Source organism: Cynoglossus semilaevis, chromosome 4 (assembly GCF_000523025.1).
Source record: "Cynoglossus semilaevis isolate Cse_v1.0 chromosome 4, Cse_v1.0, whole genome shotgun sequence".
Lineage (NCBI taxonomy): Eukaryota > Metazoa > Chordata > Actinopteri > Pleuronectiformes > Cynoglossidae > Cynoglossus > Cynoglossus semilaevis.
In genome coordinates this window covers 797,759-810,174 of record NC_024310.1, presented here as the reverse complement: position 1 = coordinate 810,174, position 12,416 = coordinate 797,759, and the positions used below count along the sequence as shown (strand labels likewise).

The 12,416-nt window shown below is 41.4% G+C and overlaps 2 protein-coding genes across 2 annotated transcripts in view; both read left to right on the top strand.

Moving 5' to 3' along the window:
- Positions 1–1,405, top strand: part of npat (nuclear protein, ataxia-telangiectasia locus) — an 8,491-nt gene extending 7,086 nt beyond the window's left edge. The window contains exons 18-19 of the mRNA XM_025055359.1: positions 18–399; positions 514–1,405. Coding sequence (XP_024911127.1) covers positions 18–399; positions 514–594 — 463 coding nt within the window. The 3' untranslated portion in view covers positions 595–1,405. The remainder of the gene's footprint in view (positions 1–17; positions 400–513) is intronic.
- Positions 1,406–1,596: 191 nt separating this feature from the next.
- vmp1 (vacuole membrane protein 1) overlaps positions 1,597–12,416 on the top strand; it is a 12,985-nt gene continuing 2,165 nt past the window's right edge. Inside the window, 11 exon segments of the mRNA XM_008308455.3 lie at positions 1,597–1,732; positions 2,190–2,306; positions 2,613–2,745; positions 2,976–2,987; positions 2,989–3,064; positions 3,615–3,725; positions 6,856–7,023; positions 7,478–7,609; positions 9,478–9,558; positions 9,652–9,768; positions 11,310–11,371. Coding sequence (XP_008306677.1) covers positions 2,228–2,306; positions 2,613–2,745; positions 2,976–2,987; positions 2,989–3,064; positions 3,615–3,725; positions 6,856–7,023; positions 7,478–7,609; positions 9,478–9,558; positions 9,652–9,768; positions 11,310–11,371 — 971 coding nt within the window. The 5' untranslated portion in view covers positions 1,597–1,732; positions 2,190–2,227.

Below are 12,416 nucleotides of genomic sequence, written 5' to 3'. Positions count from 1 at the left end.
GAGCCGAGTCTGCCCAGGACGCCCTGTACCGGCCATAACCAGGGCCAGATCACTGACTCTCCCAGGACTCCCTCCCTACAGAACAGTGCTAAAGACAAAGAAGGGACCCCCAAGCGTCTAATGCCGCCAAACACCCCCGACGTCCCCACCTGCAGCCCTGCCAGTGAGGCTGGCAGTGAAAGCAGCATCAACATGGCTGCCCACACACTCATGATCCTGTCACGTGCTGCCATCGCCAGGACGGGCACACCGCTCAAGGACAGTTTGCGCCAGGAAGAAGCAGCAGAGAAGTCGCCTAGTAGCTTGAAGAACTCCAAGAAACGGAAACAGTCGTCTGCCTCAGACAGCTCACCTGCAAAGAAGGAGCCAAAACGCTCGCCCAGCAGAAAGAAAGACCGGGTACGAACGCCACGTGGAACTCGCTTTTATATTCAGATGCTCTTATTAATTTAAGAAAAACTGATATATTTCTCATCATCTCATTTTGATTTTTTTTTTCTTTGAACCTTGCAGGAAAGGAAGAGGCTGGTCGATTGCTTTCCCCATGACTTGGATGTGGATAAGTTTCTGTCTTCTCTCCACTATGATGAGTGACACCAAACTTCAAACACAGAAGGACTTTGCTACATCCATAGGTCCAGGAATAGATTGAGCCATCTGCTTGACCAGTGCCTATGGTTCCTGTTTGCAACTTGCCTTAAACTGGATAAGCTGCAATGTGTTTGTCATCCACTGGGGGGAGCTGTTGAGTTTCCTGCGATTCTGCATCAAACCCTGTTAAAGCAGCAGTTGCAGATAAGCTTTGGCACTTTGTTTGACTCTTTATCCTCATGTTCTGTTAAAATTACATTTTAACAGCAACAAAAATATATTGTTTTGTTTGTTTTTGGTATTTTGACAGAATGGGCTTTGGTCAATATTTGACTGCAGGTCACTAAATCAAGTTATCACTAATTGATAAGATGAATTACAAGGACAGGAATTTGTGGACATTTTCTCCAGTGTTATGTTTGTTAAAGTTCTGTAAAGAAATGTTGATGTTCTTAAAGTCTGGTCATGTGAAGAACTCGTGTGGATTTACATTCTTCCAGAACACTTTTAAACGCCTTTCTGTAGTAGACATTTGGCTTGAACTATTGAGTATTTTGTGTGCAGTTTTCTGGTGATATTGGAACGACAGGACTTGATAATAATGATAGTCATGGAAGGAGACAAAGACAAATAGAAGTTCCTCATGCATCAAAAAAAAAATTGGGAACAAATTCGTTTTTTAAACATGTAAATGAAGTTTAACTGTGTATTGCTGAGATGGTAATCGGTGAAAAAAAATTTGGCAACATCCTATTGGACCGCCGGTCGGAAATACGTAATTCAGTGAATTTCATAATAAAACGTTGAAAAGTTACGGAGGTATTCGGGGAATTGATGTCAACTCTTTGTAATTTAACTCCGTCTTCCAGGAGTCGATTCAAATACAACCCTGTGAATATTCTCGAGCCGAACGACACTGCACCTGAACGACACTGCAGCAGATAAGGTCACAGATTGAGCTTGTACTTCTACTTTGACGGTCCTTTGATTTATTTCCGGGTGAGGCGTTAGGAATGAATAACGCTTACATTTAATGTTGTACAAACATCGTGCCTAAACATCCCTACTCTGTCCCCTGTGTTCTGTTTCGTTGTCGTTACTTCCAAATTGGCTCCAGGTTACTTCAGGGACACCTGCGAAGGTAAGGTTACATTTTTAAAATTGTACTTGTCTTCTTACAAGTAAGAAGTGCTAACGTGCTTTAGCTTAGCCGCTAGCGCGGAAGCTAACCGGTTAGCATGTGGACGGCAGGTGAACGCTGCTGGTTATGTGATTTTTTTTTTCTATTGACTGACAACATTTGGGTTGTTATGTTTGTTTTGTGAATTCATTCTGTGTTCTAGACAGCGTGCTGTTCAAAATGACTGCTTTACGGAAAGTTTTTTTTACAGGAAATGTAACCATGTCATTTGAATATCTGTCATGACCGCTAGGTTGACGCAAGGTTTCTTGTCAACACAAACACAACTCTAAAGTGTATTGCTCAAGAGTCTCTGATAGGAGTCGAACTGTCAGCGTGACTGGTCAACGGTGTCAGTTGGAAAACACTGATTCGTGACCGTCATTAACTGAAGTGAGGAAAGTCTCTGTTGTCCCAGACTGACAGACTGACTCGACCTACTGAACGGGGATAGAAATGGCAGCAAACGGAGCAAACTGTGAACAGCCACGGAGGCGTGCAGCCGCTAAAGACAAACAGAATGGAAGGTCAATAGGTTAGTGTGGATGTTTTTTAATCTTTTTAAGATTTTTTTTTGTATATGCATTTACAGAAGTTAACTGTCACTCCAATAGATCTCGTTCATGACACAGAATGATAAGAGGCTTAAAAAAAAGTCATATAAAGTCATAAATTGGTGATTGATAACAGCTTACCCACAGACAAAGATAGGTTGACTAACACGTTAAGAACTGCTTATAATGTTTCAGTGGGATTTTCATTATGTATTTAGATTTATCTGTCCCACAAGTGGCAGTGATCATTACGGGTCATTTGGATCAACGTTCTGTTTCTCCTTCAGACAAGTCACAGAAGGAGAACAAACAGAAAGATAAAGAGGAGCGCATGTCACTGGTTCTTTGGAGACGGCCGGTCACCACTTTGCATTACTTCCTCTTGGAGACCCTCATCAAACTTAAGGAATGGACGTTAAAGTAAGACGTCCAAACAAGTTTTTCTGCTCCGCTGTGGTTTGTGAACCATTTTACAAAGTTAAAGTTTTTCCCTGTTGTTGTGACAAGCTTTGAATAAGGAAAGTTTGACATGATGTAAAACAAAGTCATATGTAACAGTTAAAGTGTACTTACTATTCTTTAGTGGTGGTGTTTTTATGTTGTTGTTATTTATTGATAATTTTTCTAATTTTGTCTTTTTTTTTTTTCAGCCTTTGGCAGAGAAGGCTTCGTGTTTCTATTTCTGGTGTTGTGTTTTGTTTTGTCCATCATGTATTCCACCGAGGGAGCGCACCAACAAGTAAGACCTGTGTGATCAATGTTTGATGTTCACAATGTTTGCGTTGTTAATAATCGACCCCTTGCTTTGTCACTGCATAATGAAGGATTAGTGGTTGTTTGTCTCCTGAGACACTCAGAGAAGAATTCCAGTGTTAGACACTCAGGTGATCTGCCTCGTTGTCAAGTAACCTTTGATCATCTAGTTGAAAAAAACCTTTGGTTTCAGATTTCCCCAGGGCAGTTATGTGTCATGGTTCAAGTCAAAGGGTGGAAAAATTGAATCTACAAAGTTTAAGAATTTTAAAGTAAATTTAAAACATTCTTCCAGTAAAATGCATCCACAGATGATTAAGTTTAAAGTAGAATAAAATAAATACTAATTTGATTTGCATGTAAATTTGCATGTATTATCCATGTAAAAATATTTTGAAAGTTGTTTGATGATCATATTCTTTTTAATGTTTTATGTATTTCCTGTCATACGGAGACATTGTTTCACACCAAATGTTTTAAAATGTCATACATATTTCATTTGTGCTTTTCTTAAATTGACTTCCTTTCCGTTGTAGTACGTTAAGTACCTGGAGAAAAGGTTCCTATGGTGTGCCTACTGGGTAGGTCTCGGAATCCTGTCTTCAGTCGGCCTTGGGACTGGACTTCACACATTTCTGCTTTATCTAGTAAGAAGCCAACACTATAACACACACACACACAATGTGGGTCAGTGCTTTGTCTCACCTTTTTAGGGTCTAATTCCAGTCAATTGAAATGAAATATATTTTTATTTCAGTCATCTATCCATAAGGGTTAGACAGGCTCTGATATCAGACTACCATGTACACCACTTTCTGCTACACTTCTACTGATGGTTTGGTCAGACATGATGCCGACTGTAGGAGCTGTTATTTACACATTTGCACAGAATTGTGTTAAGATAATGCAAAGTTTGGTGGTAATTTTTTTTTTTATTATTTGATTAAATATACAAACATAAGATGCAAGTTAAACACTACAATTCATACTTGATTCATATGTGCTGCCTGTTGTCGCCAGTGGATGGCGTCCTTCTCCCTGCTCTTTGATTGTTCTTATCGAGTACAATAAGTGGCTCAGTCACAGTGAGTGACTAAATGTGTGAATCACCTAAACGGGTCTCATTTATACTATTATGCAGTTATCAAAACTGAAGTAAGGAAGAAGTTGTCCATAATTGTCCTGTTGAATCATGTGATGTGGCAGACGTGGGTTTGCTGAGTCATTTATTTTTCTTTGTAGTGTAAAAAGATGTAGGGAACACCATTCTCTTCCAGGGCTGGTGTATAATCTTCTCCAGTCCTGCCACGTATTTGTAGACAGTGATACTTTTATAGGTTCTGTTTTCAGAGTTATTGGAATATAATTATATATAACCAATATTGGAATATAACTGGTGGACAGTGGGTGGTGGCAGTTTCCTCAGTGTAAGAGTATGCATTTGGGAGTCCTGGAAGATATGACTGTGAGATGAACAGGATATTTTTAAACATCCAGTCATACCAAAATAATTCCCTTGGTCAGTCAAAGTGTAAATGTGTTGTTGTGTGTTTATATTTTTTTTTTCCTTTGCAGTTTGTAGTCCAGGAGACAAGGTTAAACATGCTTAACCAGTAGGTGGCAGTAATGCAGCTTAGTGCTACCTAAGAGGCTGCAGGCAGGGTGGCGTGAAGAAGGAAGCGACAAGTGTCAGCACTGGTGTGTGACAAAGAATAGTGGTGGCTCAGTGGCTCAGTGGGTGAGGTCTCTGAAGTGACTGTGTCAAATACAGGAAGCTGGAGTGGAAAGTTGATGAGTCGAGGTGGAGATTGTTTAAACATGAGCTGAGAAGAAGATGCTGTAGATGATGAGGTCAAGGTTCATGGACCCAGTGATGGAGGACATGGAGGTGTTTGGTGTAACGGTAGAAGGTGAGAGGGCAGCTGACGGTGGACTGTAGCCGACCCTAAAGAACGCAGCCAAAATGAGAAGTATGTGTCAGTAATGCCTCTTATGTAACGACCCCTGCTGGTAGGAGCTCCTGAAAATAAAGGAAGTGTTTGTCGTTAAACAGTAAGAGAAAATTGCTGCATATGTGAACATTCAAGTGTGTTACATTTTTTTGTTTTTAAAAGATGCAAACCTGTTCTAAAATCTGGCTGAGCTCAGTCGTTCTTATATCGTCTGAGTCTGTTTCTAATGAAGGAAAGTCCTGAGTAAGAAGTGGTTTAAATAAACTGAGGCTGTGGCCTTTAAGGAAATTCAAGTTGTCCATTCACACCAACCATTGGTCCCCTGTGTGTCACTGTTGGACCAACTGTACCACTTCAATCCCACTGGATGTTTTCAACAATGCTGCTTCACATGACGTCATACTATTTCCTATTTCCAAAGTTTATCTATGTTCTCAGCACAAAGTCAGTGTCCACTCACTGTTGATGTCAGCCATGACTAGGAAACTCCCCGTGTTGGCGTGGAAACTTAAAAACCACAGGAAGAACCAGCTGAGATGCTCTGTGAAGTCACCTCAAGTATAAAGAAATATTAGTGAGCCCCATGGAGAGGGTGAGCTCACCGTGCTCGTGGGAACGGGGATTCACTCACCGAGTTATGATGTGATTCATGGTGGTGGTATGGAGGTCAGGATGTGATTTTTCTTAAAGTAAACCTACTTAAATCTTTATGTTTTTTTGATTTTAGTAACTGTTCTAAGGAGTACTTGTACAGATGGGGGGGTGGAGGGAGTTGGTCAGACGCCGACCTCCCTGTTCATCTTAACAACACCTCACCAGGGTTGTTCTTTGTGTTTCCTATAGGGACTCATTATGTGTCACAGGTCCAGTAAAGGGTTTTGTTGTGTGTTTTAATTATCAAATGATTAATTTGTTTGAAAGACCTGCTGAGTTTGGTCGTCGTCTGATGTCGCTACTTTGACAAAAAAGTGCAGGCGTGTGTGTTATTTTGACAAGAAAGTTTCACTGTTGACTGAATGGAAGTATTGTTGTTACACAGCAGCTCGAGGTGTTACTTGGTGTTGGCTGACGTTGCTGTATTATTGCCCGTCCTCTGTTGATCTGCGGTTTCACATGAACGTCTTCTGTTCCCAACAAAGACGGCCGTTGTTCTGCATGCAGTTTATTGTACGCTCAAACAAACAAAAGAAAGTTTAGTACCAGGTCACTGAATCACCTGTCGGAGAATTTGGTTACAAACTCTGAGTCACTGTCGAGTTCTGTTCCCTTTCAAACACTGACTTGTCGTGTCCTGAAGACGTTCTCCTCAAACGTCCTGTTGTTGATCTGAAGGAGACTCTGTTGTGGAAATGAAGCAGCCTGCTGTGAGCTGCGTTTGCGGTCAACACACACTGATTGTGAGCTGTCCACTCACTGTCACTGTTGTCTGCGCTGCTGTGAGGCGGCACAATGGAGTAGCTGTGTTGTAGTTACAGGTGTTGAGGCCAGGTGGCTCTGTCTCAGCCCACATTCACCTAATGATGAATGATGACATGGGCTGTCTGTCAAAGAGTCTCTGTGACTCAGTGGCTGTGGGCACTGTGTGTGTGTGTGTGTGAGAGAGAGAGAGACCATCAGCTGCATGTAGACATGACACAGCAGTGTAACGTCTATAAAATACACACACAGATACACATTGTTGTTGCACATAATTTAGTTGCTTATGACAAATATTTATTCTAGAAATGTGGGTAAAATGCAACAAAAGCTGTACCTGTGTGTGTACCTTCATGTTGAATCTCAGGTCTGTCATTGAACCCCCTCTGTAGTACCCCCCGCCCCCCAGGGTCCTCACATAGCATCGGTTACTCTGGCTGCCTACGAGTGTGGATCCACAGACTTCCCAGAGCCCCCTTACCCGGACCAGATAGTTTGTCCCCAGAGTGGAGCGCTGGAGACCGGCATCTCACTCTTCTCCATCATGTCAAAGGTCCGGCTGGAGGCCTGCATGTGGGTGAGGATCAACTGTGTTATTACGGAGATGAGACGATGATGGTGAACTCCACGGAATGTAGGAAATGTTTGTCAGTGCATACATGAATGAATGAATACATGAATATTTATAATAATGTCTGAATGAATGACTGATGCATTACAGCAGGGTTGAAATGTAATCACATTACAATAAGTACTCAGTGATGTTGAGACTTCATTTGTTCTTTTGAGAGAAGCAGTTCTTAAAGGGTTAAAAAAAATAAACCTAAGTCTTAGCCATGAAATAATAATAATAATAATAAAGTGTATTGATCTGTGTTGAAGTCTTATAATACGTGTTGTATTGATCTGTGTTGAAGTCTTATAATAGTCTGAAGTCTGTTATGGTGGAGCTGTCAGTTACATGCTGCAGGTGTGGGGCTGATGACGACAACTTCCTGTAGGTGTGAACACTCTGTGTGCTGTGGTTCTAGGGCGCAGGGACGGCCATCGGAGAGCTGCCTCCGTACTTCATGGCCAGAGCCGCTCGTCTGTCCGGAGCCGATCCAGACGACGAAGACTACGAGGAGTTTGAGGAGATGCTGGAGAAGGCTGAGGGCGCCCAGGTCAGTGTTAAACACTCGCATGTCTGCGGCGTGACCGTGACAGAGTCGTCGTTGATGGATGAGGAAGCGTAAAAAGTACTCGTAAAAGTACTAGGAAACTTTAAGTAGAATAAAGCAGCGTTAGCTACCTGAGTCGTGACCTGATTGATCCGGGGTTGAAGAAAAAAAAAAAACAAACCTCACCTTAATAGGACACATTAGACAGATACTGTACAGTGGTGGGAGTCAGATTCAGATTAGAGCCCGGCTTCACCAAACCTCCGGTCTTTAAATGAAAACACACAGCAGCTGCAGTCAGACGTCTGTCCCGTGGACTTGTTGTTGTTCGGCCCCTCTGTCGGATACAGTCTTATCTGATTTGTTAATAATGCAAAACCGAGCGTGGAGCCACAGCCCGGGTGATTGGTCCGGAGGTGCCATGTGACTTCACTGAAGCCACTCCCTCCAAACACTTCCAGTAAATTTGTCTGTTTGTGTGTGAGTCACCCTGAGCTCTGCTCTCCTTTTAATCATCCTTCAGGCTTTGCTCCCTCTGCCCCCCCCCTTCTCTTTTTGTCTTTTTTTTGCCTTTAATTTGAGTGACAGACATTTCTGTCAGGAACTCGGCTCACATGACTGCAGGCTGCTGGGATCAAAACTCTGAGTCAGCAGAGTTGAGGACATTGTCTCAGTCACCTCTTCACACATCACTGGTTTTAGCTGAGCTGCTGAGGAGACCAGCAGGAGTCACATGTCTCCGTTCATGGAAATGAGTGAAATTACAAAAACGCTTGAGCTCTGATTCTTTTTGTTCTCATGTGAATTTAGTAAAGATTAAAAATAATCTTCAGTATTATACATTCAATTAAATGTATAATTTAATTTAATGTATTTAATGTAATTTAATGAGTAGTTTAAATTAAATGTATAATTTAATTTAATGTAATTTAATGAGTAGTTTCATTTTGTCTTAAAACTCACGCGGGTCAACGACCTGTGGTTGAGAAGAGCGCCTGAAGGTCAAACACATTCAGCTGCGGTTTCTGCCCTTGGTCGGAGATATTTTTATACCAAGTCTTGATTGTGCGATCGTTGCTGACATAAATAAATAGAAGTTCCATTTGACAGTGAAAACAATCGCAGAATATATTGGAATTATGTCGTCTGTTTAACTAACTTTTCTTGGAGTCTTGGACTAATCTTAAATCTAAAATCCCAAAATAGACAACTGTGTTTTCTTTATTTACAGATGTAATATTACACCGGGAGTTAAATAACCATCACCAGTTGCTCAGAGTGACAGAGCTGCAGTCACGTCTCGTTGAAGGAGCGCTGATGACACTGAAGCCAATTATAAACATTTTAATTCTAAATCCTCCTCCAACTGCTGGTTGATGATGTGCCAGTTTTTCCCAACGACCTCATCATCTGCCTCCCGCACCGTCTGTGATCTTCCCAGGGAACCACAGACCTTTCGCCCCCACATTGTTGGAAGTGTTTTCAGAAGGTTCTGTGGGGTTCTGAACCACACAGTTTTCATTTGTAATGTCATCAAACAAAACAAAAATTGCAGTTCTCAGAAATAGGTGCCGTACTCCACCACACTGCACCATCTGTGAAGCCCGTGGTCCCTGTAATAACAGCAGCAAACACAACTGTTTAGTCCAACGCATCAGACGGAGGCTGTGCACGGTTATTTTAGGAGTAAAAAAAACAAAAAAGAAAATGGTGATTATGGCTTCAGTCATCCGTGTATTTTAATTTAGTGGCAGACTTTGACAATTGTTAACGTGGTACACAGTACAAGTGCTTATTTACCATTTAGTGAAGCTGAAGTGAATGCTGTCTGGCCCGAGGACTTTGTGCAATAAATTTCTATTTTATTTTAGGATTTTGCCTCCAGAGCAAAACTGGGCGTCCAGCATTTGGTCCAGAAAGTAGGGTTCTTTGGGATCCTGACTTGTGCTTCCGTAAGTTTAAAAAATGTCTGTTAAAACAGTTGAATTCATATTTCAGATGTAACGTTTTGTTCAACATTTCTCTGAACCGTCTGTGTGTTCCAGATCCCTAATCCTCTTTTCGACCTGGCTGGAATAACCTGCGGTCATTTCATGGTTCCCTTCTGGACCTTCTTTGGTGCCACCCTGATTGGAAAGGCCATCATCAAGATGCACATACAGGTCAGAGATGAACCAGGACGGAAGGACAGATACTGAAATCACAGATTTAATTTTTTGTTTTATTACACAAAAATCAACCACATGAATCATCATGTCATCCACAAAATAACGCAAGAAAAAAAAAAAATCCACTCTTATGAAAATGGGAGGCAGCGCTGACTCAGCCATTTTTAACAGTGGCCACAACCTCAAACTGTGTGGATGAGATAAACTATAAAATAGTGCTCAGATGGTGGTTGTGCGGCGGCTGTGAAAAAGTTCTAATTCTTCTTCTGGTTAACGCCGTCTCTGCCGGGTTCCTCTGGGGATTCCTGACTCTGGGATGAATCCAGAGACTGTAAACACACTCCAGATGAAAAGACCGGGCGCTTTGAAAACAGAAGTTTGGAATTTCTTTAAATCCAAAAAAAATGTCAATTATAAAATTGGATTGTTGAGTCTGTCAGACCAGTGACTAATGTAAGGCCAGACCAAAGGGGAGCGTCTGCGGCTGAGTCGCCGAGTGAACAATCAAGACCACTCCGTCTCCTGGTGGTACCAGCCTGTGATCTCACGCTGCAGATAAAGATGTGGCTGGAAGTGGACATGAGAAGATCAGTGTGAGGAAAAGGAAATTAACCAGACTGCAGGAAGCTGGTGGGGGGGACAAGGGGGGGGGCAGCCTTTTTTTCTTTATACATAAACCCCTTCAGCTATCACGTGTCATATCCTGTCTGATTTTGTCCGGGGGGCTTTGTGTCACGCTGTTTAAAGCTGATCAGTTTCAGAACCGGAGGAGAACGTTGTGGTCAGCCCTACCGCCCCGTCACCCCACCGCCCCGTCACCCCCACACGGCTCCCGCCGTGGTGCTTTGCAGAACACACACACACACACACACATCCCCTCCTCAGTCAGAAATCTCACTTTGTGCCAGGGCTGAGTTTTATAAAAAGTGCGTCTGTGGATGATGATGATGATGATGATGATGATGATGTGGCTTCAGTTTCACACAGATGTGCAGCTAAAAATATCCAAATATTAATCTGGACTCCAGGTGATTCTTTAGAACAGGCCCAGGTCTTTGGTTCAGAGACTCACGTGTGTTTGATCTTTAATATTTTTGAAGTGTTTTTATCCAACGCACATTTTTGAATGTGTCAAACTTTGTAAACAAAAGCACAAAGATATAATTGTAGATTTAATACATGGATATGGATAAATATAAATGTTATTTTGTTATAATAAGCTATTCAAATACCACCCCGGTTATGGATTCCTGTTTGTATTTTTTATTTTATTGAAGTTAAAGACCTCCACTCTAAAACCCTAATATTGAATTGAACTAAATGTTGTTGTTTTTTATGAACTGCTATATTATTTTGAGCCTGGTATTTTTAACTTAAAATAATTATTTATTTCCACTTTAATTATTCAGGCCTTTCTTTAAGAAATGTTCAGTCAGTTTTTATTAAGTCCTGTGTGAATGCTTACAGAAATGTGTAAAATCCTCTGCACATGTTTCTAACTTTGATGCTAATCTTTTTCCCTTTTCTTCCCACAGAAACTCTTTGTCATCATTACCTTCAGCAAACACATAGTGGAGCAGATGGTGTCACTGATTGGGTGAGCGTCCACCAACACCAACACAAACACGGTCAGCTGCAGCTGGACGTTGGTTCAACGTCCTGTAAGAACCCACCCGGTCACTGCACGCCTGCTTGTGTGCACTTTCTTTTTTTTCCCACACAGACAAACTTAATACATTCCATGTCTGCCGCCCTGGTGGTCAGGCGTGTGAGGTCCCATCACAACATGTTGGTCTGACTCACTGACTTCAGCTTTGATTGATTTACCCAGAAATGTGGGGAAACACATTCACAGACGTTAACGAAACACTTTGGACGAGTGATGTCACGGGTGGATGACTGACGGGATTGGCCGACGTTGAACCAGCTGCTGGGATTGGGATTAGGATGAAGATTGACATGTTACTTCATAGATCTATGATGATGATGTAGATGTTACTTCATAGATCTATGATGATGTAGATGTTACTTCATAGATCTATGATGATGTAGATGTCACTTCACAGATCTATGATGATGTTACTTCACAGATCTATGATGAAGACGTAGATGTCACTTCACAGATCTATGATGATGTAGATGTCACTTCATAGATCTATGATGAAGATGGAGATGTTACTTCATAGATATATGATGTTGTTGATGTTAATTGATAGAGACATGATGATGTAGATGTCACTTCATAGATCTATTATGAAGACGTAGATGTCACTTCACAGATCTATGATGATGTTGATGTTACTTCATAGATCTATGATGAAGATGGAGATGTTACTTCATAGATCTATTATGAAGACGTAGATGTCACTTCACAGATCTATGATGAAGACGTAGATGTCACTTCACAGATCTATGATGATGTAGATCTTACTTCTTAGATCTATGATGATGTTACTTCACAGATCTATGATGAAGACGTAGATGTCACTTCATAGATCTATGATGATGTAGATCTTACTTCTTAGATCTATGATGATGTAGATGTTACTTCACAGATCTATGATGATGTAGATGTCACTTCACAGATCTATGATGATATAGATGTTACTTCATAGATCTATGATGATGTAGATCTTACTTCT